This window comes from Electrophorus electricus, chromosome 13 (assembly GCF_041902795.1).
Source record: "Electrophorus electricus isolate QZ-2024a chromosome 13, ASM4190279v1, whole genome shotgun sequence".
Lineage (NCBI taxonomy): Eukaryota > Metazoa > Chordata > Actinopteri > Gymnotiformes > Gymnotidae > Electrophorus > Electrophorus electricus.
The window spans coordinates 15978271-16004533 of NC_137509.1; the positions used below are offsets into that span (position 1 = coordinate 15978271).

The window sequence follows — 26263 nt, forward strand, 5'->3', positions numbered from 1 at the left end:
GGCAACCTGGCAGAGGTGGGGCTTAAACTGGCAGCATTCTGATTACTACTCTATTACCATGAACACTGAGCTACCACTGCCCCAATACATGTACAAAGAAACTGAGCACAGTTTTTATGTAGCTTATCTCTTACCTCTGTTGCAGTGCTCTGGTTTCCTCCATTCTCCAGGAGGTAGCGCACCACATCCAGGTGGTTCTCTTGTGCAGCCATGTACAGGGGAGTGAATCCATTCTGCAGCCAAGCAATTCAACATTCCCTGATCACATGCTGGTGAACGCAGCTGCAGTGAAGATTTACATTGTTCTTTTTACCAAAAGGCATCGGCTAGACCTGCTGAGCTCTCGGTCACCTGGGACTGTGCGTTGATGTCTGCTCCACGCTTGATCAGGACTTTCACCACCTCTCCCTGTCCCGCTAAAGAGGCAATGTGGAGGGCTGTGTTCCCTTTCTGTGGGCCAAACAAGAAAGCCACAAGAGCAAAATCAGAACTTACAGAAGGTGTGTCAGTATCTAAAGCATCACACAGTGCTAACTTAGCCTAATTATCACTCTTTGCTAACCTAACACCAATGTTAACCTAACCCAAATGTCTTTATGCTAACCTAAGTGTCATATCATAATAAACTAACCCTCATACTATGTGAACCTCATAAGGTAATTACCAAAGCTTGTACCATATATTTCATGTGATTCTTCCACAAACAGAGGTAGAAACTGCTATAATTTGGTACAATTATAAATATCATTTATCAATTATAATTATCATTTCTAGCAGAGCAGAGGCTAGATTGCCCAATTAAGGCTTCAATTAAATGTATGTGTGTGTGTGTGTGTGTGTGTGTGTGTGTGTGTGTGTGTGTGTGTGTGTGTGTGTATGTGGGAGAGTAAGAGAGAGAAGGAAAGAGTGAAAAAGATGCAATTTTCCTAAGACAAGCAAGGTTTATAGAATAGAATATCTTTTTTGTCATTGCAACAGCTTAAATGGGCGGTGTGTGCATGTGTCCTACACAATTATTTATGTGTAGGACAACATACTTTTGATATGTTTAAAGGAGGCTCTGTGTCATCCCAATGCATCCAAAACCTAATTCTAAAGCCTTGCAAACATGAGTATAGTAAAGTGCCTCTCACTCTCATGCCGAAGATAGCAAAGTCATTTCTTAATGACCAGCACACCCAGTCTAGCAATGACAGATTCCTCAGTGATCATATAGCATTAGTGTTAGGTTCAGGGGTAGTGTTCCACATTTATGACATGGAAAAGGTTATGCTGTGCTGGTATAAGCATTTCTTTGAAATCCCACAGAACCTGGATCAGTTACACTGTTTCTGTGAACTTTGCAATGTATTTTTGCATGAGTGCTTTTAAGTTTAGAATTATTTACTTGTTTTTTTACTGCACTTGCAAAAAATGGCAATATCTATCTCAGAAAAGTCCTTCCCTTGCTTACTGAAAATATAGCTTCCAAAATAATTTAAAAACATAGGGACCACACTGAAAGAGTAAACAGAATGGTAAAAGGTAAATTAAAAAAACTGGTTCTTACAAGAGTGAAGAGATTTCTTCTTCTGACAAATAAATACATCAGTGCACCACAGGAATTGGCCCCATTATGCCCACACATCAAAAACCTGTTTCATTTCACTCCACTGACATGGTTCCTACATAAAAACATCCAAATCCAATTTGCAAAAGGAGCTTCTGGCTGCTGAGTCGTCCATTTACCCACGATGCCATTCCACTCAGAACAATAAGCCCATACATATAAAAAACCTCTTCTCAACAAAAGTACAGTGCTGTGAACTTACAACCCTTACCCCAGGTGTGTTTTGCACTTTTAACGCCCAACCTCACCATCTGCCCAAAGAGGAGCTCACCTTGGTTGCAGCATCCACTGTGGCTCCCCTATCCAGCAGCTCCTGGACCAAATCCATGTGTCCTTCCTTTGCGGCCAAGTGCAGAGCATTCAGCCCATTCTGGAAAGGCGTGAGTGCACAAAAGCCAGCAATCAGCAAAGAGCCATCCCAGAAAAAGATGGGGGAAAATGAAGAGGTACAGAGAGTTGGACTTTATCCACGCTCAGTGTGTTTCATGGTTGGAAGACTGTGCACTGCCAATGCTCATAATGAAGAGTTATCAAATGACAAAACAGATGTGGGTGGCCCCATTTATGCCATTTATGTGTCACCCTGGCAAAGATATGTGCCAATGAATTATGAAGGATTCATTATTCATTAATAACACTTACATCAAAGAGTGTTTGACCTTAAAGTGTTGAAGTGTACCTTATAAAGCAACAATATGGAATTGTTCATTTTATTTCATATCGCTTTGAGCAAAAAGTTTTAATTTAGTAGTTCCTATATCAGTAAACGTTCAAGTAGCCTCTTTGTAAACATACACAGTATTGCTAATACACAATCAGGGCATTCATCTCAAGTAATCTCACTTAATCTGTGTCCTGCACCTTCAAAAACATATTGCCATTCACTCTGTGTGTGCACGCAGTTTTCTTCTGTTTGCTGTTCTCTATTCTCGTTGTTGACCTGTTTTGTTTCGTTCAGTTTTTTGCCTTTGCATGCTCCCTTTGCTTTTGTCTGCTTGTCTCTTGTGCCTCTCTGGTTTAGACCTGGACTGTTATTGTTATTGTTTATTGTTACTACCGATGTTGTCTGGATTTTTCATCTTGTGCTCTCTGGTTCTGAGCCTCTTTCTATTACTTGCTACGATAACGGATTACCCCGCTGAGAATAAAAAACCTTATAAAGTCTGCGAGCGTCTGACTTGTTCTGTCATGTCGCAAGTGGGTATATTTTTAATCTCATATATTGACACATGTATAAATTTAATCCTTATAACCAGCCAAGCAAAACTAAACTACATAATGGAGCTGCTGTCACTCAAAAATATCTAAATCTAATAAGAAGACTGGTGTTCATTCCCATGCTGCAGCAAAAAACAGATTCTACATGTAAATGCCTTGCCCAGATATTAAAATTATTTTCCATGTGACTCAATACAGATTACCAGGAAGACTTAACCATCTCAGTATTCTACAGTATATGCCAGTCTACCATTGCTGAGAGGAGCCATTTCAACAATGGATGCAATCTGTATGTTTAGGCCTGTAGTCAAACGTCTAATAAAATCATAATACAACCAAGTTGAAAGGGTGAAACTATGATACTTCTATATTGAGCAATTTATAAATTCAACTTCATCCCACAAGAACCAATTACCAGTCTGCTCCACTGCTCCACGCTGCCGCTGACCCTGGTAATTGAGGGTTGACCACCTGAGCCTGGTGGGCTAGCAGCTCGACTAAGCAAAGTATCCATGCCACATCATCAACTGCTTACTAATCAGTGACCGTCACTAAGGCAAAGACATTAACAGCATCCAACTGGACTTACAGGACATTTCACTAAGCCTTTAGGGCTCTGTACATATTTTGGGCAATCCAGGTTTCCTCTATATATAACTGCTCTGTATATTTAGCTAATCAGTGTTCATATTTTGCCATGGTGATCAAAGATTACTGTATCTAGCCTCACTTCCAACAATTGAGATTCTTTATGAGCCATTCTAAAAATAGTCAGTACTTACTAAACTGGATGGTTTATTTGGAAATAAATAAAGAAAATGGACAAAGGTGCGTAAAACACTTCATAGCCTGCCTCAGATTTAAATCAAGCCAAGTAGATTGTTTTTGTTACCACATCCATATACAATGAGCAGTTTACAGTGAGATGAAATAACATTTCTCCTGGACCCATGTGCAATATAGATGCACACATGTATGACAGAGACTGTGCAGGCAGTACATAAAGAGTGCAATCGAGGTATGGAATGTGAGTAGAGAATTTACATGGCAATGTAAAGACAGATACATGACATACAATTGACATGGCAGTATCATACTTTATCACTAAGACATTTCAGCAAACATTAAAGGGTCCAAGGCTGTTGATTTTTGTGTGTATGTGTGTTGGTGGGGGGGGGGGATGTACAGTTTAAAACAAACAAATAAAATAGTCATAAGCTTAGACTCAGGCCTAGTATACCAACATTAGTAGACAACAGAGTCAACTAAACACTCCTGTAAGTCGCTCTGGACAAGACTATCTGCTAAATGCCATAGATGTAAATGAAACACTTTATAAGCCTGGAATATGTGTCCTAGCAGAGGTGTAAAGGGCTCCAGCATACGTAATGCTGCATGCATTTCTCTCCACTTTAAAAAGCACCTTTTCAGCTCATAAATCAGTTCTTAGTGGCCCCAGAGCAAGCTCACTGTCCAGAGCAGGCCTGCCTTGCTGCAGGCCACTGGCTGACACCGACAGAGGACGTCTCCGATCTGCTGCTGCCCTCTGAGAGCAGCACACGCACCTCTGGTGTTTACGTGGAAACCGTGTGGTGGCATGCTCAGAAGCACCCGATCCATCTTCCCTATGACCCCATTCCATCCTGCAACCATCCGGCTGCACAAGCCTGGAGGAGTAATCACGTTGGCCGATAGCACCTAAGCGCTCCTGCTGAAAGGCTTTGGAGTTATTAAATCATTATAGTAAATGTTTACTTTGCCTATATTGCTATGCTATATTTTTGTAGAGGTCTGATTTATAACAATGTTCCCAGTTATCTGTTTATTTAGCCAACGGAGAGATGGGAAATACAATTTGTGGTGGTAATAAAACAGATAGAATATTAAATCTTCTGGACACAGCAACAAATCAGGGATAGACAATGAATCTTGATAACATGGGTGACTGGCATAACATGTGTTTTTTCCCAGATCTGTTTTTCCAATTAGCCAGAGGTATATACATTGAGAGATTCACGAATATCTTCCTGTTTTGAAAATAATGAAAGTCTCATTTTATCAAGTTCATTTTGAACTTCTCTTTTTGGGCAAATTTACCTCCAGGGGATAATTGACTTCATTCTGGTGCATGGTACTGCTGGAGCTCTGGTCCTAAGGGGATTTGTTCCACCATTCTGTTCAATCTCCAGACCAACCATCTTATTAGAGTTGAGTTACGACTAGGGGATTCAGACCCCCTCTCAATACTGACTGATTACTGTGCCTGTCAAACACAGTGAGTGATGTGCAGTGTTTTGGGTGAAGGAGGTTTTATGGTCAAAGAAACTGGCTCTTAAATCATCAGATAGCAAAGCCTGTCAGTAATAGGAAATTCTAGATGGGATCACAGAACTGAGCACAGATTTCAGTGACACATTTAACAACGTGTGCTAATCTTTAGCTGTATGCATGTTCTGTCTGTTCTCCAGAAGAAACTCTCACCAATCTTTATTGAGATATCACATTGTGTTTGGTTGTTTTTCAAAAGCTTTAACAGAAAGCTTATGAGTATTTCTAAAGTTTTTTGTTGTTGTTGTTTTTTTACAATGTTAAAGACAATTCAAAAAATGAACAATGTGAGTATATGGGTGGAGCATTTCGCATTAAAGTGAATTAATGTGTATTTTCAGTGTATTTACATAATCGATCATTTAATGTCTAAAAGGTAACCTGTTTCCCTTAGATATACTCTGTAGCTACAGTACAAGTCTATAGATATACTGCCCTGTCTCTGCAGTATAAGTGCTTAGATGTACTCCCGGAATGTGTAATACAAATCCTTAGATATACTCCCTGAATATGTAATATAAGTCCTTAGATATACTCCCCTGTCTCGACAGTATAAATCTTTAGATATACTCCCCTGTCTCGACAGTATAAATCTTTAGATATGCTCCCCTGTCTCAACAGTATAAATCCTTAGATATACTCCCCTGTCTCGACAGTATGAGTCCTTAGATATATTCCTCTGTCACTACAGTATAAATCCTTAGATATACTCCCCTCTCTCTACAGTATAAATCCTTAGATGTACTCCGGTCTCTACATTATAAGTCCTTAGATATACTCCCCTGTTTCAACAGTATAAATCCTTAGATATACTCCCCTGTCTCTACAGTATGAGTCCTTAGTATGAGTCTGAATCTTGATTGGAAAAAAAAAATCCTGACTACACAAAGCAAGCAAACAAATCAACAAAAAAGAAAAATATGCAGCTTCTACCTAAGTAAGGACTTAGTCTTCATCGCTTTCTCTGTGAGGAACGCTCTTTTTTGTGTGTCATCATTTCCTTGCTCTGCTGTGTGAATGCTAGGCAGAATTAGCATCTGTGGTGCAGCGTTTGGGTCACCCACTCACTGGAGACTGAATTACCCCTGGTTAAAGGTCAGCATTCTAGTGTTTCAAATGCCTGGCCTGGACAAGACCACCACCCACAGGGCAACAGCACCACAACACAGGATTGCGCGGCCCAACCTACAAGACGCAGGTAAAACCCAAAACCAATAAATCGCCTGTGTGGTCAGTGAAAGACCATGTACTCGCCACTGCAGTACAAGCAGCGGTGCATTTTTGTTCTGCATTCAGGCTGGGAAGAGTTCTTGAAGCATCAACGACATGACTGCGGGTCGCTCATGGGTGGCGGCTCTGGGTAGGACATTCGACACCTCTGTGGAAATGTTTCATGTGATCAGTGTTCACCATGCTGGATAAATACTCCGTTGCCATGGGGCGGTGGTCAACACACTATCGGCTTTCACCGACCCATGCCCTGACTGGGTAGCAGAGGTGTAAAGACAAGAAAAAAGGCAGGCCATTTCTCACTTTCTAAAAGCTACAGGCCAATTTCTTTTTGTTTTTTTGCTACAGAACAATATGACAGATTCAATACATTTGGTCTCATTCTCTAAGGCAAGTCATAAAAAACGAATTTTCCTCAAATAAATAAATACAAAGATTTAAATTAATCGATTTAAAATAAGGTAAGCTGTCTCAGGGCCTATTCATTGCCGACAGATTTGAAAGAAACAAAGACTGCTAAACACTTTGACATGCAGTGGCTTAATGAAGAATTATAAATAGTTGTATCTATCGCTTAGCATTTGGAAAAAAAACTAGGTTGTGTATCTTTCTTTTAAAGTGAGTAAGGAAGACCTTTGGGAATTAGCACAAGCTGTTACTGCTTCCTGTTAGCAAGCAATACCCTGCTTCACTGTGCTCTATGCAAATTATAGGACCAATCACATTTTAGACTCAGTGATTTTACACTATCCATCACTAGGTAGGTTACAAAATTGGCTTTTGACGAGTAGATCATTTTCCCCATGCTTCTAGGACATTGCTTAAAGAGTGAATGCCCTGCCAGAAACCAGCATCACGAGTAGTGTGGTTATTGATCGAATCAGCACCAAGAAGCCATTTAAACTGAGGCTTCTTCTTCCCACTCCACTGGGAAGGTCACTGACGTGGACTGATGAATGCACAAGGATCCTTCAAGCAAAATGAGCTATCGAGCCAAAGCAAGGGAATCAGGCAGGACCAGGGAGTGACATGTTTACCGACGGCCTGCAGCCAGACATTAGACACATTTGATGTCACTTGTCCAAGGCATTTGTGCTGCACTCATCGCAGATACATCCGGCGAGATTTGAAACACGTTTGGCTGAGAGAGCAAGTCTAACCTGATTGCAGGTGCTGATGTCGACTCCACCTTTAAGGTACTCCAGGACCTTTTCGATGTTGCCAGCTCTCGCCGCCCGGAGGAAGCTGGTATTGCTGTCTGACTGGAAAACCAAGAGGAAGAAAAGCAGTGTTAGACGTATTATTAAAAAAATGTACAGACACGGATATAAATAAATAAATAAATAAATAAATAAATAAATAAATAAATAAATAAATAAATAAATAGATAGAACTGTATGTCCACAGTGATGTTTCTGACTCCGGAGCAATATTTATGACTTTGGAGTAGAAGAAAACATGAGAATAAAAAATAGACACGATAGATTTGGTGTGAAAAACAAACCAAATCAACTCTCAACTGAGCAGAAATTTATAAAGGATTTCTGTCATAAGCTTCTTCATTTATTTGGGCAAATTATTTCATTATCTTAATGTCTCAGGCTTGTCATTTTGGCCAAATATTTATTGTGGATTACAATTTACTGTAGAACCAACGGATCATCTGAAACCTATAGACTACAGTAAGATATACACTCCAGGACTTTTTTGAGGTGAAGTAAGATACTGCACAGGGTTCTGACAATAAACTAATAAAAAAGAATAACATCACTCATGCTGTCTTAAGTAATAATACAGAATTCCGGTTTAGACCAATTTTCTAGGTCATTTGGACAGCTAAGATGCCAAACATATCTGGGCGTCACACACCCAGTCCTGTGTTAACTGCTGACCTCCTGTAAAGCTACTGTTACTCCAGATGTTAGTTGATAGGGCAGGGCGAACCATCTGGAAATCAAGATTAATACAACTGTCTGAATTTCATGCAGTACGTTAACCTCCTGAGACTCATATGTTTGTGTTTAGTAGCTGCATTTGAAAACTATGGAAAACGAGTGATGGTTTCATACAGGAGGTAGCTAGTGTAAAAAGTGATATTCTCAAAGAAGGACAGTGGGTTAATTATCATGTAATATTTTAACATTACAGGGTCATCTTATATGGCTCTAGGGTCTTTCAAAGTTGGCCCCAATATCAGCAACAGGCATAAAGAACAAAACTAATACCTACACTACTGTCACAAACTTAAATAGCAAAATATCTTTACAATGCTGTGCAACATAAATTATGAAATCAACATTCCTAAGTCTCTTAGGAAACTGTACTTATATATACATTTATAAAACTTCCTGTTTTCAGCTACAGGCAGACGTTTCATGTCCAATGTTTCAGCATCTCCAGAGTCATTTCATGTCCAGTGTTTCAGCATAATGACAATAAATTACATGATACAGTAGTTACAGTACTGTTATTGTAGGGTTTGACAAATCTGCAGCATGCAGACAGGGTGGAACTAATATAAATCTAAAAGCTCATGACTAAGCAAGGCAGTCTGCAGGATGCCGCATAGCTGTGTGACTCTTCATTCAGCTAATGCTAAGCAGGAGAACAAGACTCAGGCAATGCACAGCTTCACATAGCACTCACGAATCACACAGCACTGATGCATCACACAGCATCACACAGCACTCAAGCATCACACAGCACTCACGCATCACATAGAACTCACATATCACACAGCACTCACTCATCACACAGTACTCATGCATCACACAGCATCACACAGCACTCACACAGCACAAGCAATCACGCAGCATACATCATCAATCAGCATTCATACATCACAAGCACTCAAGCATCATACAGCCTCACACAGCCCTCATGCATCACACAGCATATACACATCACACAGCACTCACATATCACAAGAATCATACAGAATCACACAGCCCTCACATTCCTGCCTCACAAAGGATCACACAGCACTCACATCATACAGCACTCACGCATCACACAGAAATTCTGAGCTGGTAGCTGAACAGGGATTTCACAAAAGACATGTTATGAGAACATGACGTGTGTGTGTTTGTGGGTGGGGTTGTTGGTGGGTGTGGGTGGGTTTGTTGGTGTGAGAGAGGGTTTGGGGGTGTGAGAGAGATAGACAGCTGGGAAGTGAGTGCTGAAAGTTATCGCTCTGAGAATGATGCAACCTGTTTGTGTTTTGGAAGCCCCAGTCCCTGGGGCAGTCAGAGCAGGTGGCGCGATCCCAGCAAAGGCACCTCAGTCTGGGCACAGAGGCCCCTGCAAGGCCTGCTGTTCAGAGTGATCTCAATATGACACTTGTGTCACCAGCGAAAGATGGCATCTAACTCAAGGTGGCAAATGCCCCCCAGAGCTGAGAAATGCTAAATATTCTATATTAGTCTGGATTTGACTTGGTTAGTCTGACACACATGGTAATATGGATTAGGGACAAAATCATTATGGAATCAGTGTAGAGTTATAGGTGATATTCAAGGTTTGTCTACTGAATCCTGCCTCATCACACTTGTATGTGATGTTCAGTAACTTTAAGATGTATGAACTATGTCACTCTTCTCCAAAATGGAAGAAAAATGTATTGAATCCATGTAAGCAATTGCCTCTGTAAATCTGTAAAAATATCACAGGCCTTACTATAGATATACAAAAAAACCAGTTACCAGTCCCAACAAACCACTTTGAGATTTTATGATGATATACTAAAGAGAGGTTTATTGTTTGCATTCAAAAAATCCGATTAGCCTAACCAGAGGCTAGAGAGCAGGAAACTTAATCTTCACAATAGTAGCAGTGACACAGCACCAACCCTCCTTATAATATTCAATACACTCCTCCATTATGTAAAATATTTTCATTATCCTCATTTGGTCTTTAATAGCAGTTACAGATAGAATTTCTGCAGACAAACCAGGTCTTATGCAACACATCTGAATTGCAAGTGAAGGAGAAAAATAGATGATTGTCCATAAACATCCCACATAAACATTTTCCATAAGCATTTCATGAAACAGAAAACAGTGTACAGTTTTCCACACAGGGACCTTGGACTGCAAGAGGATTGTTAAAGTTGAGACTGAGCCACTCTACGCTTAGAGAATCTTTGAGTTCTAAAATAAAAGTCAGTGCAAGCAAATTAAAAAGTCAAACATTTATTTATGTTGACAGCAGTGAATTTCAGGCATTTAAGTGACTCATTTTCTGAGAATAAGTGTTCATGATGAAGCTGTAATGACTCACTTCAAGAGAAGCATCATATTCACAAAAGAATGTAACAGTTCTTTTAATACAGAGTCCATAATGTAATACACATTACATTATAAATGCTAACATCAAATAAAAATACAAAACAAATAATTAAAACCAATCTTTTCTAATGAGAGGTTAGTGGACACATTGTTGATGCCTTAGCAAACATAATAAGAAAAGGATAAGAAATGTTACAGAAAGCCCTCTGAGTGGGTAGCTCTGCATAAAACATTCATTCAGAAAGTGCTTCTCAATTCTAAGAAGTGTACTATGTGAGAGATGCATGAATAATGCAACATATTATGATGAATAATGATGCTGGAGACTTCTATGCCCTGCCCAGTAACCAAGGAGACCAGTTGCTCTGTCACAACAACAGCATCGTACACAGCAGACCATAAACAAAGAATACATTCTCCAGTCATACTACAATAAAAGTATAAATATAAATAAACAAAAACCCTTGATTATAAGCTATAAGGCAAAGCTCACTGCAAACAATAGTCCAGAAAATGTATTATTCCACTAACCTTTCCTATAATGAAAAAGCTTGAATTTTTGTTTGAAAGAGAAAAAAGGGGATGAGCAGACACATATAATGGGCTGTGAGCATTGATTTGAGATGATGAACAAAGTTTGAAGAAGGAAATGGAAGACACAAATATGCCACACATAAAATGTCCTGTGTGATATACTTCTGACTTCCCAGGGTTACACACATACACACACACACACACACACACACAGGAACACCTGATGACCAGACGCCATACCACAGCGATTAGAATAACAGTTATTCCTGGAAATCCCTACATTCAATCGCGTTTGAATAACATACCATCTTGAAAGAGAGAGAGAGTGCCAGAGAGACAGAGAGAGATAATGATTTCTGTACTTTCAAAGCTCCTTTGGGATGCCTCGAGTGCATATAAACAAAAGATCATTCTCTAAAACCAACTCCAAAGTCTTCATCATCAGAGCTGCATCTTGACTAACAAGACTTTGCAGATGTAATTTAGTATGTGGCTCACCGCACACCTTAAAAGCCCGGTGCTCAGTATATAAGAGCCACATTTTAATTTATATCCAACAGTCCTGTCACTGGCATCTTTTTATCTGTCTACAGTGGAAACATGTGAAACTATGCATCACAGTTTCAGGATGATATGTGCATTCTGCACACTAAACCTGGGCGTAACTACAGTCCCTTAGCAGGAGCGAGCATACTGTGACTTGATTTACACCTCTCAGGCCTTCAAGCTCGCCCCACCCAGTCACGTCCTTGAGGACACAGGAAGCCACAAGAGAACAGTTTCTCCTGCATTGGGAGGGGGGCAATGCAGAGGATGTAGGGATATGGCGCAGGGAGTGGTATGCCACACCCTCTATGAATAGTGACTACCACTCAGAGGAAGGGGGCAGGCCAGCACTTCCGAACAGGGCTTGGATATTGTTCAGTATCTGTTTAGAATCTGTATATTTACAGATTCTATGTATGTTTATAACCAAATTAGGTATACAAAAATAAACAAAGCATGACCACAGCAATTGTTTGGGGCATATTTGCTGTACCCATCATGTGAAAGTGTTATCCAGTTTAGGCTGCATGACATTCATCCTATAACACCATCCAGGCCAGTGTAGATATTTCCCTTGGAAATATACACACCAATCAGCCAGGTGCTGCATCCACTTCTCCTCACACACACACACACATACACACACACACATTTAAAAGAGATAAAGACCTAATACACCATAACTAACATGAGCACCATAACTAACACAAGCACCTGCACCCCGCGTGGCCAGAGATGACCCACTTCCTCATCAGTGACGTGAGCTCCTGACATCTTCGGGATTCCCACACTAGGATCGCAGCATTACTGAAATGCAATCTGATCTGCATTTTATCATAAATATTATGCTTATTGAAAGGTGTATACATATTTTAAGTAGTGACTTATCTGTAAAAACAGCACAAAAGGCTGTCTGCTAGGAATTGAACTCAGGAATCTGAGTGGTAGTCTGGAACTCCTCAAGTACCACCCATTCACCGCAGGAATAGTGGAGGGACCTTTGCCCTTTATCCTGTATAGTATCCAAGGCGAGCTTTCATGCCAAGCTGTCACATGCTTGATGTCCTCTGTATGATAAGCATTTAGACTGGCTTCACTTCACTGCCAAGTTTAAATACTTTACCTTGACATTCAAGTTTTAGTCCTCCCTATTCCCCTAGCCAAGATCATGAAAAGTGTTATTGCCATAGGAACAACTCATCTCATAACCATAGCAAAGGAACAAATGGACAGTATGCGCCAGCTCTCTTAAACCTGCAAATGACCTTTGCTGACATTAAGCAGAGGTTCAAAATGAATGGGTTTCATCTAAATGGACACATCCACTGTTGACATTGAGACTACTTTACTCAGAACTACTAATTCATCATATAAAGCTTAAAGATACAGATTCAGTCGGATTCTCAAAGAGAAAAGGCAGTGCAGCTGTCACCTGTCAAAGTTTTAGGAAAACTGCAAGCAAAGGAGAACCTGCAGAACCTTGGAGTCTGCTTGGAGTTTTGAGGCCAGCACACAAGAAGTTCTTCCATTCTCCATTATAATCCATTAAAGTATAAGCAGAGTGTACATTATAGAGAAATTTTCATCATAACGTATACTGTTATACATGTTAAATGTAAAACATTTAAACTTCTCCATTAAGGTTGGAGTTTCACAAGCGTCAAACTGGACGTGAGATGACACATACCATTTTGCAACTGATGGTGTTGGTTGGCAGCCAAATAGCATAAACAACTTCAAAGAATGAATCTGGCACAAAATGTGGCACAAAAGTTGAAAAGTTTTCCTCAAAAGTGAAGGTTATTTCTGACACAGCAGAGGAACCTGTCTTGAAAAAGGAGAGAACAGTACAAACTGTACAGTACATAAAGTGGACCACATGCAAATGTGATTCCAGCTGAGTTAAAGAACCCACAGACAGAGCAGAGACACAGCTGCAGAGTTTTAGAGCACAAGATATAGCCTGTAGAGTCTTACCAAGGATTCGGTGCTGTGGCTTTGATCAGGACCGTGACTTAGATAAGGATCGTTCCGCTCAGGACTATCCTCCGTTGAACCGCTTGCCTTACTCATCACTGCATTGCCCATAGCAAAAGTGAATGAGCTTCACACCATTATAAGTTAGAGACAAGCTAGCACGCTCTAATTCTAAAATAATACCGCTCCATTCCCCAGTCCAATCTGAGAGCATGGATTCTTCCTCTACTCACTTGGCTGTTTGCTAACCAAGCACGCGGTTGCTTCCATACACAGAGAAGCCCGTGTGCCACTGCTGGCCACTGGGCACTAACGCTTCTCCTCAGCTGCTAATTTGAGCTGCGGCTATTTTTACTCCCACCAGCCCAGCTATGCATGTGAATGGTGGTTGTTAATGCGCTTTCGGAACAAAGGGTACACGGGGAAAGGGGGGTGGCACGGGTGACCCAGCCAAGGGGCTGAGGGAGAGAAAAGAGCTGGGGTGAAGTGGGGTGGGTCGAGGTGGGGCGGAGCAGGGTGGGGTGGCGGGCGTTGCCATGCCAGGGCCACACGTGGGGCTTCCAGCTGCTACCTGCAGTGCAGCCTCACTCAGCCTGTGGTAATGAGGAGACGTATGGAGACATGGTGACCCACGAGATGTGCATGGATGTCAGACCGGAGTTACTCAGGCTTGCTTGGGTTGAACAGAAAACTGCAACTGGTTCAGTTATTCCTCACATAGCACGTTCCAGGTATCGGGGGCCTGAGAAAATGTTTTACAGGGACCCATTTTGGATTTTTAATAGTTATGCACTGCAAAGAGATGGCAATGGATGACAAATGGTTTACCCTGCACAACATGCGCTGCACGACATTATGCTACTCCGGCATACCAAATTATGCTAAACGATTCCATGCCATACAGTGCATGCTTAGAGCACAGTTCAGGGCAGAAATATATTACCTGCTGTGCTCTCAGCTCAGACATCATCTGCCAGCAGTGAACCTGTAAACTGACCCTGGAGGGGACAGAGAAGCTTGTTGCAAATGTATTGATCCGACTTCTGTGCTTAATACAATATGCAGTTCATTTATCTCCTCACCCTGAAGTGGTTCATCTCATCTCTAATATATGAAGCATTTCTCTTTGGAGATGTGCTAGGAACTGTCAAGGCTACAGCTCATGTGTGTGCATGCATGTGGGTGGCACGCTCACCAGAGGTAAATGGTCCCATTCTGCTCAACAGCCGCTGACAGAATGAAAGCATTACTTAGCATCCCACTGAACAAAATGCACACTCTTTTGCCCCAGTTATGTTCCATTCAAGCAAACGAAGCAATTCCCATTCAAACGAAGTAATTCCCATTCAAATGAAGCATTTGCCTACATGATTCAAAGGTTTTCAAAATCTTCTTCACTAAGTAAATGGCTCAAACTGATTGGTAACTAAGAGAACCCTCACAGAAAAGTCTCCAAACAGAAGTGTTCTCATGCCACATACTGAGATATACCTGTAAATGTATGCTGACAAATTGACCAAATCAAATAAAGGACCGTTAGTACTAATATTACTACATTACTACTAATCAAAACATGATAATGAATCAATGTGTTCTTAGGATTCTTTGGGCCATGAGAACGAGAGAGAACTGGTTTAATATTAGATCAATACCTTCAAAGGCTGCTCATTAGTTTCTGTCAATACACCATTAGGACCTTTTTGCATAGAATGTAGTAGACTGGACAAAAAACTAATAACAGTAATAGGATAGTAAATGGTAAAAGTAATAGGATAGAAACACAGTATATTATTAAAAAAACAATTTCACCTGGACTGCAATACTTCCAAATGGGCCTACAGTTGAAAACAACATGCTCCCAAATCATTAATAATGTTAATCATTTACTAGTGTCCACTGGAGAGTGGAATCAGTGAAATACAGTCACATAATGGATTGCATTATAATGCGTTTGCGCATGACAGCCAGATGTGCTCCACACAGAGCACCAATCAGAATCACAAATTACTCACATTACCCTGCCCCTCAGAAATTACCAATACCTTCTGATGGCCTAACCACCATCAGGGAACTGACAGGGGATTCTGATTCAATTTCGTCTTCATTACAATGGGACTGCAGAGCATAATCCGTTGGTCCGAGCACACATCAAACATCTTTAGTCTGTGGTAAGACATGTAGGCCAAGTTACGTGGGGGTGGGGCACAGAGATCTCTACTACTCTACTACTACTACTACTACTACTATTCAGGGGGAATGCCTCAGCACTAAAGATGACATGCTAATGAACTTGATAGCATTTATTAAGCAATTAAGATACTTTAATGCCACAGAGTAGGTTTGTGTGCAGCCTCAAATTCCAGGTAATATAATATTGGCTGGATACATAGGCTCACCAGGCCTGCTTCTTAAGTGCCAACACAGCCGAACAGGTACCACAGTCAGCTTCAGAGAAGAATTTTTTAGTAACTAGAAATATTTATGGAAGTCAAGGCATTTGAAATTTGTCCAACTGTCAACCACAGAATGGGACAAGGTCCCCTTTAAGGAATTTTTATCAATTAAGGAATCTAACTTTTCCTTCTTTTTTTCTGGTTTGTTTTTTACCCGTACTTAAAAGTCTAGTAAGTAATGTAAGAAAAGGTGTCATACTTGAAGTTGCAAAGCCCATTGTGTTTTGCCAGCACTAAGTCACAACAATAGTAGTTACTCAGTTTTTGACTTCTTCACCAGCACAGGTGACTGTATTGAGCTAAGCTCTCCCTTGAGACAACGCATGCTAAACCGCTGTCTTGCCTTAAGATGAGCATATGCCGTCAGTCTGTGACGTACTTTAGAAGCAACGCGAGGTCCCTGTATTCCCTGTAAACAATTCCCTGTAAACAATATCGCCAGTGCTTGCTAGGGGGAGCTCGGATTTTCTACTGATTTTTTTAACTGACTGTCAGGGGGTATTCTGCGCTGACATTAGGGCGTGGCTGCAAGGTAGAAATACTCTGTACATGTTTGACACGAATTTGCTCATTTCACCTACACGTTTCCACCCCTGAATCTCCGCGTAACGCTCCAAAGAGTGGGTGGTGTGGTCCCCGTCACCTACAGTAGCTATAAAATGCATGGAGTAGGGACAAAAAAAAAAGAAAAAGAAAAGTGTTGGAGGCAATGTTTCCATAGCAACTCAGACAGCTGTACCGCATGCTTAATTCTGTGTCGTCACACTTCCCCCACCCCTTCGCCCACGTTTAGCAGTATTAGCATCCTGGCACACCACTACGTGTTGTGCGGAGGGAGATGCACTAGGCAGGAAAATGCAGCACCTGGCATTTTGCAGCATGATAAAAGTGGAGCACAGGTTACTTAACTGCAACATCCCAACAGGACAATAATGGATTAGACTTTCTTCAACAACAAACGGGTCTGGGTTATGTAAGATTCCCACTGAATCAATTAACAATTAAGGCAGAATTAGTCTAATACAGTCTATTTCACTACAGCTAAAGCAAATATAGGACTGATTTTGAGAGTCAATCGGCTTCCCGTAGCATTCAGAAGGAAAACACAGTGTGGAAGTGCTAGGCCAGCATAGACACATATAGAACAATGATGTGAAAAAGTCTAAAAAGATTACCCTAACATGTTCTAGTCCAGACCACATTGGGAGTGAATGTGCTGTTAGGCTGGGGCAGACAGCCAGACAAGAAATGTGTTCATACACACACCACAAACTCTGCAGAAGGCCTCATACATGTTCAAAAGTTGGATGCCCTACCGACACTGAAGGACTGGTGTGTGGTGGTTATCTAATAGGCACACTAATTCAGTGTAACTTAAAAAGTACACTGTGTCTTCTGTTTTCCTGTGCTAGGAAAACAGGCACCATTTTAATCTTTTTTTAATCCCCTTAAAAGGCCACCTGGCCCTTCAAATGCTGCTGAAATTTAATGCACACAATGTACTGTGTACTAATAATAAAACCTTCTGAAACAAGTATCCCATAACCCATTCTTTTAATGCAGTCTTCTCACTGCTGTTGGTGACACTCCACCTTGATCAGAAGATCAAGGGTCTACATATCAGTAATCGTTGCCCAGTGATACAATACAGTTTCTTCATGGAAAGCAAGACCTCCAGAAAAGATAGTGAGTGCTATCAGAACCATTAACAAAGTTGTCAGGTTAACATCTCACTGAAGTCAAAACCAAAAAGAGTTGTATTAAAATAAGATATACCATGTTTGTATTTATTGCAGCAGAACACAGATAGTGTCATAAAGCAGCGATAAAGTTACTTTTTATGCCCAACCGATTAACTTAGAAACTATAAAAAGAAAACCTTAATCTAACTTGACTAGTATAGACACTGGACATTTCTCCCCTTTGTCTGCAACACACTAGAGTCATACATTCATCTGGGTGGAGCCCTTACCTCCATCACCCCCACACATGCACCACACAGTCATTTCATAGCAATGAGACAACCAAGATCTTTAGTTAATTTTACTATTCCCTCTTCTCTTTGCCTAATCCAGTGTAGATGATGCCTACCTAACCGTCCAACAATTTGTCACACTACAACCATTACTAGCTCCAAACTCAAGCTCAAGGTTCAGTTACAAAGCTTCCATTAAAACCCACCCCATTCAAAAGACACACTAAATGACACTGGGCTCCATTTAACCTGTCTGGGTGTATGCCAGAAGTTTTCTATCCATCATCCATTTCTATATGCATTTTCTATCCATAATCCTACTCAATGGAGTCAGTTGTCCAAGGCAGTTCATCCTTAACGTAAAAGGTCCACTTCCATTACATGAAGTAACGAAGCACACATTACATGAACACTTTGAAGTCTCTTGCAGTCGTTTCTGCAACCCACCATTCAAAGTTCAGTGTAGTTCTAATCCAGCTGCCATAATGCATATTAATGTTGCGTAATTGATTGCTCTGCCCAGGGAAATGCCCTTCCATTGTCTGGGTTTTCTGCTTGGCCATGTCCCCGATTACAAAAGCTTCATCATTTTTACACCTCTGCCTTCAACTGTTGGTGATTATGACTTGCTGAAAAGCCAATATCCATGTGCTAAACACCTCAGCAAATAGCTGACCCCAAAAGCAGAGTATAACATAGCCTAGGTCCTGAGAGACAAATGCCTTGGAACAAACTGCAGGCAACATATAAAACACAGGGAACACACAGAACACAGGGAATATATAGGGAACATTGTGTCCACCCTGTCTTTAGTAGCACTGAAATATTCCATGTTGAAGCACATATGTGTTTGCTTTTCTTCCAGCAGGTGAAAAATCAGAACAGAATGCTGAATGTATACGTAAATTCCAGAAAACCACTCATGCGTGACATGAAAGGTAATTGCGTACATGAAAAACTATAGCTTCTGCCTTAGGATAATTCATCAGAAAAGGATGACATTTTTTTCTATATGAGAAAGAGCTTTCCTTTCGGCAGAGGGAGGCAAGATGATTTTTAAAGCTGTACAATCTCCTTGGAAACTGAATGGGAGGACAGAATTCCTACGGGATCTCCAGCAATTTAATGAGTGAGAAGCAAACACACAGACATTCCATTTCTTTGGAAAAATGTACTCTCGCAATTCCACCTGTCCCCTCGCCCTGCAAAAGGATTATCCGACATAAAATCCCTTATCCCGGGATGAGGCTCACTGTCAGCCGCTGGCTATGTGCTGCATTAGCTCCCGTTTTGACGCACGCAGCCTGCGGACCGCCGCAGCCACAGGGTTGACACACACATGCAGTTTTTTTAAGCAGAGCTCGACCAGAGCACTGTGAGGAGACTGATTGGGGACGGGGGGGGGGGGGACTCAGGGGGGCGGGGGAATTGGCAGAGCTGCTGAGAGAATGCAGAATGCAATGGTATGGGGGATAGAGGAGCCAGGTGGCTTCACTTGGCTACAGCGGGGATGGGGTGGGGAATTAGTAGCAGGCGTTATGTAAGGGAATGCGCGAAGGGAGACTATAGCAGGACGGATGTCAGTGGAGGGATGGTGGATGGATATGGAGAAAGGAAGAGAGGAAAAACATGTCAGCTCACTGACTCCTTACAGTCGTCGCTGCAGTTTGGGGCGTAAACCCCAGACATGAGCCTGTCCAGGTAGCCCAGTGCAATAAACCAGCTAGAGACCCAGGGTGTAGAGACTTCCCAGGCTTGCCAGGCAGACCCCAAGTGTGTACAGAGAGATGTGAGAGATGAATTGTAGAGATGGTGGGTGGTGTGATGGCGGTGCTGGTGATGGAGGGGTTTTGGGGCTGCTGGCACCCGTGAGGGCGAGGATGGCACAGAGGCGGAGGCGGGGGTATGGCATGGGGAGGAAAGGGCGGCATCGGCCGCGTACCTTGCGCCTGCGTTCGGCCCGCTCACGGGAGCGCCTTCTCCTCTCACGGGCTTTCTCCAGCGCCTTCAGGTCGGGTACCTGCACCTGTTCCATCTCCACGCGGGCCTTCTTGATGTGTGAGGCGGCGTGCGCCATGGTGGTTTCTCCGCACACCTGTAGGGCTAAAGGGAGGCCGGAGCGAGGTGTTGGGGTGGCGGGCGGATCGGGGCGGCCGTGTCCAGCTTGCAACAGGCGACTGTCCTGCCCAGAGGTGGAGGAACACCACCTGATATCACCGGTCTTCGGAGTCGTAGTAAGACAGAAGCAGAAGCAAAGAGAGAGAAAGAGAACGAGAGGGGCTGCAGTCCACCCACTCCACCTCTCTGGAACTGCTCTCAGCCGCTTCTCTCTAGCTACCAGCATGTACGAAAGGTGACAGAGCGCTAGTGTGTATGCGGTGTGTGTGCGAGGGAGAGACCAGGCAGAGGAGGGAGGGGTACGAGGGATAAGCTCAAATCAGCAAAAGTAAACCACAGAGAGACAGACAGAGACAGAAAAAGAGAGAGAGAGAGAGAGAGAGAGAGAGAGAGAGAGAGAGAGAGAGAGAGAGAGAGAGAAAACTGACCCATCCCTCTGTGTCACATGCTGCTGTTAGCCATTTTCGTACTGGATTGTGTCACTACCAGTCATCAGAAAAACAAGACTATCCAACCAATCACATTCTCTCAGAGTCTTGGTGGGGGTGGAGCTTCAGGCAGCAGGACTGTACCCATTCAAGGTGGTATATCTGCTCACTGTGTCCCTTGAGAGGGACAAATGAGCATAGCCATACACATAAAAAAAAGAAAAGCAGGGAGGTGGGAAAATAAAAGATTAAAGTCACCTCACAGTCAGTCCCCTCATCCTCCACCATCCCTCCATCCCCCTTCCCACCTGTCAGAGAGAGAATGGTATAGTCTGCCTCCATCAGAGGCTAAACTCTGCATAGCTCGTGTGCATACAGCATCTGCACCACTGCCCTCCCCTATCACACCCCCCCCCCAAGACACACACAAATTTCTTTATTTATAGTGTTTACTGCCCCATTTCATCAGAAATCCAGCAGAGAAGAGAAGATGTTTCAGAGAAGAACAGAATCTATTGCTTCTGCTTAAAAATTCATCATGGTAATTTACAGTTGAATGTATATTTTGAGAATTTTGCAGTGTTCCTGTTTGATGAATTTATCTGTTGGTGTGTGTACATGAGATTCACACATGGCATTCACCAAGCTAGAGTATAATGTCTGGCAGGCAGGTGTAGATGTACCAAGTAGCATCGGAATCCAAATCAAGCTATCTGGGGTTTGCCTGTGTGTGGGTGTGGGTGTGGGTATGTGTGTTTCATTAAAAGTGGCCATGCATCCATAATAACATTTGTTAGCTATATTATTTTCCTAGGCCTATCTCTCTAAAATGGATGAAATGCTCTGAAGCACACAGAAAATACATTACCCACAATGCATGACACCTGAAATTCTCACCATATAGTATCTAACTAAAAAAATCCACTTAGCCAAGCCAAGACTTTGTTTGAAGGTAAACTGATATAGATAATCAAAAGTTACAATCAGTTCTCTCCAGCACAGGTTAGACATACTACGTAACTAAATGTGAAAAACAATTGAGGTTCTAGTGTCCAGACTAGCAACAGAAGAAAGGGTAGTAGCCTGTGACTGATATTGTCAGTCATGCACAAACGAGCGTAAGCCTGGCCCCCAGCTTCAGTGCGTCACATACCTACGTTTGTTTTACTATGGCGCCATCTGCTGGATGTATTTCCTCTTCTGGAACACAGTCCCTGATTTCACAAGCTGTGCAGAAATGGGTTTTAATTAGCAATGCACTTAGCTATTTATGACAATATCTGACAAATCATATTAAGCGGGTGGTGGATGAGCGTTTTTGTTTTTGTTTTTTTTAAATAAATTAATTATCAACACCTCAGTATAGCTGTCGTTGGTCTAGATTTTTCTGCATCACCATGCAGTCTGTGTGACAGCTTGGTCAGAGCCCACCAGTTCCCACGGAACTTCCACTAGTGCACCAATACCACCAGGGCACGTATTAGCACCTCACCCACCCCATACACAATCACACACTACCCAGTGAAGCCAGTTTGTGCCTGAGCTGTGGTGTGAGCGTGTAAAGTCTAGATGGCCACCGATCGAATATACGGGTGTGTCATCATAAAGGTTTCATTCTGTTTCTTAGATCAGCAGCTAGGATCGTTCTGGCCTTCTAATCTCCGAATCCTGGCTAAAAGAGAGATGGAATGACCAACAGAGAGAGATGGGAGAATGACACAGAAAGAGACAGAGAGAAAGAGATAGAGAGAAAGAGAGAGAGAGAGAGAAAAAGAGAGAGAGCAGATGGCTTCTGTTCTTTACTCAACTGCCATGCACTGAAATCGTGACTGCTTGATCTTGTGAGCCAAAAAAAAAAACAACAACAAACAAACAAGGCAGATGACATGACAGGGAGATCTTATTTTAAACATTATGTAGAGACAGTACATCTGTGAGCATATAAAAATATAATGCTATGTACACACATACCAAGTAAGATTGATAACCAACAGTCTGTTACGGGAGAATATTCTGTGGTCGGTAGTAATATTTTTAATAGGGTTTAGTACACCTCCCTTTGAGGTTTTGTTTGTGATTTTCCCCAAATCCCTTTCTGTTACATGCCACACACACACACACACACACACACACACACACACACACACACACACACACACACACACACACCTACAGTGGGTGTATGGTGGATGTGCATGTGGGTGTTACTATGTGAGGAAAGGGCAACAGGGGGTGACTCACTGGATTACACCAGTGATGCCATCTGTCCTACACACACACACACACACACACACACACACACACACACACACACACACACACCTACAGTGGGTGTATGGTGGATGTGCATGTGGGTGTTACTATGTGAGGAAAGGGCAACAGGGGGTGACTCACTGGATTACACCAGTGATGCCATCTGTCCTACACACACACACACACACACACACACACACACACACACACACACACACACACACACACACAAACAGAGCAAACCTTCAACTCACACATTTTACCTGGCATAAGGCTCGAGATGAAAAAAAAAAAAAACACCCACTCAAATACTCCATTTCAGTCGCGAAGGACACTTTTCTGCAGCCGTGTGAGTAGAAGATGCCCCTATGTGTCTAGTCTTTCCAGAAAAATCTTTTTTTAGAAGAACTTTGACTACAGGCATCAATATATAGTTTATCTTCCCAACAGGTAACTGAAATGTGCATGCACACCTGATGTAATATGGGACAGAAACACTGGCAGTTCCAGAAAAGAAGCCGTTATCATGTGCTCTTTTGCAGAATTCATTATGTACATATATATGCCCTGTATATATGTAAAATATATCAAGTAACCATTTCCTTTATTACTGCACTGTGAAAAATTAAGTAATTTAAGAATCCCTGACCTGTTAGAAAACCATGTCAGATCCTATCCACTTAATGATTGTAAATCTATGCAAATGTAATGACCAGCATGCACGTGTGATTGGCAGAAGTGACGTAACATATTCGTGTGGCAGTGCAGCCAATTCAAACAGATGATATCTTTCTCTGGTGTTCCTTTTTTTGTTTGTATTCTTTTAAGAGAACTACATATCATTATCCATATATTTTGCCCAACACTGTATTGTAGCATATCTGCCTAAATACCAAAACCTAAATTAATATTCATGGCAAGATTGTCTGTACTGGTACATTAAACGACGCAACAATTCAACAGCTATCAGTACCAAAGAGCAACTGATGGTTCAATTCAGAAAGAATGAAAACTATTCAGAATAACACCATGGCAATGTTGCACCTGTAATTCCAGCTATTTTAAGAGCAGTGGGTCTTATTTAGGTCCCCATGGTAACTGGTGCCTGCGCAACGAAGACCAGGCGTTGCCGGTAGAGACAAGCAACCCCTGGTGCATTTCATCCTGCCTGGCATAAAGAGTCCCTCTGAGCTTCAGGGCATGAGCCAATCATTTTACAGCTTAGACACAACACACACACATACACACGTCAGACACTTATATCACACCCATAACTGCCCTCACCATATGAAACCAAATAAAATGAAAAGCTTTATCATCTACATGTGTGTGCACGCATCTAAGACAGAGACACAGAGTTCTTGCCTAACTAACAAACGCACATGCATGCATGCACACCCACACATGCACATATGCAGTGCATTTCAAGAACACCGAGAATGTTTTGATTTCCACTTTACACATTTGGCAATTCATTGCTTGCTCTTAAGTGCACAGTACTCAAACCGCCTGTGTAATAGTATTGACCTTTGCATCAAATGCACTGTATAATAAAATGTGAATACCAATTCAAATCCATTATCATTCCTAGGCACCAAATTATTAGAATGTAATCTAAAGGCAGCAGTCTGTAGCATGTAGTTTGCTGGTGAATTCCCACTGAAATATCCAGGAAAACTCCACCCTGCCTATGATGCCTATGCTGGTGTGGCATAAAGAACAAATGATTTTTAAAAAAAACAAGGATTACTGGACCTCAAAATGAATTGTTTATCACTCCTACTCAGACCATAATCACTCTCTCCCATAAAAGCAGACGACCCTTGTCCTTAATGGCCATTATGAGAAAATGAATTAAGGGGCCCCCGTTAAAATAGGGATTAAGTTAAATTCAGGATTAAGATAATCTGGTGGTTGCATTAGAACCTCCCCCCACCAGGTTTTCCTCAGTGCTCTTTTGTTTTGGCTGCTGGTTATTTAATTAATCTGAGCCAGTGAAGTCGGACACGCTTAGGCCAGGACAGCCAGATAAATAGACGGACAAGCAGAGGCTTGTTAGCGAAAATCACTCCATACTGCTAATAAATATCATACCTCATAAAAACAAGCCACCAACATCGAAGCCTGCGTGCAGGTCCTGCTACCAAGAACCTGAAGGTGGGAAAACTGTCTATATACAGCACATACAGGAAGCAACTGCTGTTGCTGTTGTGTATACAGTGCTAAGCAATAAGCAATGAACAGATGCCCACATGACAAGGTCAAAGGATGCAAAAAAAAAACCCAACATGAAGTCCATAAATTGAGATTTTAAAAGCACAAAATACAAGCAACAAGCAGACACAGTCGGAGGCCAACAGGTTCCCTCAATACGCGGCACGTTGGAGCAAGAGTGCAGACTCCTCCGTTTCTCTACAGTGGATGTGAGAGGTGGAGGTGGAGGTGGGGGTGAGCGTGGGGGGGGAAGCGAGAGGTGGGGGTCTCGTTCTGCTCCTCCGCCATCAGGCTCCCTTACCTGGAGAGGCGCCGAGGCGCGTCCGGGCCCAATCCCACAGCTCATGTACTTGCCCGGCAGGGCCGAGCGCAGCCTCCAACCAGGGCCCGCTTCCCGACGCCAGGGAACATTCGCGTGAAAGAGAAGACAGCAGGGGGAAGGGGGGGATGGGTCTGCGCTACGAGGAAACTATACAGGCCAGCCACTGTGAGTGAATTACCACCGACCGCTCTGGGGATATTAGAGCTCAGTGATGTTACTCTCATGCACACACACACACACACACACACACACACACACACACACACACACACACACACACATGCGCACAGAAGGGAAAAAAAAGGCTTAGAGGATTAAGTGGCCAGAAATAGTAAAGGAGTCTCAGCTAACCCAGAATCAGCACTGGCTAATGTTCACATACACACTATATGCACGCCACATGCACATCCACATGCTCAAAGGAGATCCCAGAAACCCCCAGGGCAGAATTTCAGAGCAGATACAACATGCAGGTGTTTGTGCATGTACATATGTGTGCATAAGCGTGTATGAAAGGGTTAAATCTCCTCTTAAGCCTCCCTGAGATGAAGCACAATCAAAAGAGTTGTCAGCTACTGTTACTGTAGAGTCCTACACTATCAAGCCAGCAAGACAGAGGCTTCTTGCGACCTATGACTGTGACGGCCCGGGTGCCACAGGGCGCGGAAAAGGATGCACAGACTCCCTCGACAGCGACAAACGTTTATTAACATATAACGGTGGCACTCACACATAACGTAAATGGCGAACACTAACATTGCCGCTGAACAGT

General features: G+C 42.3%; 1 protein-coding gene across 28 annotated transcripts in view; it reads right to left on the reverse strand.

The window, feature by feature from the left end:
- ank2b (ankyrin 2b, neuronal) overlaps positions 1 to 26263 on the reverse strand; it is a 123414-nt gene that overhangs the window by 57534 nt on the left and 39617 nt on the right. For 5 of the 28 annotated variants that reach the window (XM_081694799.1, XM_081694803.1, XM_081694801.1 and 2 more), the window contains exons 1-5: positions 20099 to 20625; positions 7546 to 7647; positions 1881 to 1979; positions 352 to 450; positions 135 to 233 (exon numbers count right to left, since the gene is read on the reverse strand). In XM_081694799.1, the coding sequence (XP_081550925.1) occupies positions 135 to 233; positions 352 to 450; positions 1881 to 1979; positions 7546 to 7647; positions 20099 to 20500 (801 nt within the window). In that variant the 5' untranslated portion in view covers positions 20501 to 20625. Of the gene's footprint in view, positions 1 to 134; positions 234 to 351; positions 451 to 1880; positions 1980 to 7545; positions 7648 to 13728; positions 14048 to 20098; positions 20628 to 25470; positions 25710 to 26263 lie in introns of those variants that run through there. The other 23 variants (XM_081694819.1, XM_081694818.1, XM_081694817.1 and 20 more) reach the window with 13 other exon arrangements.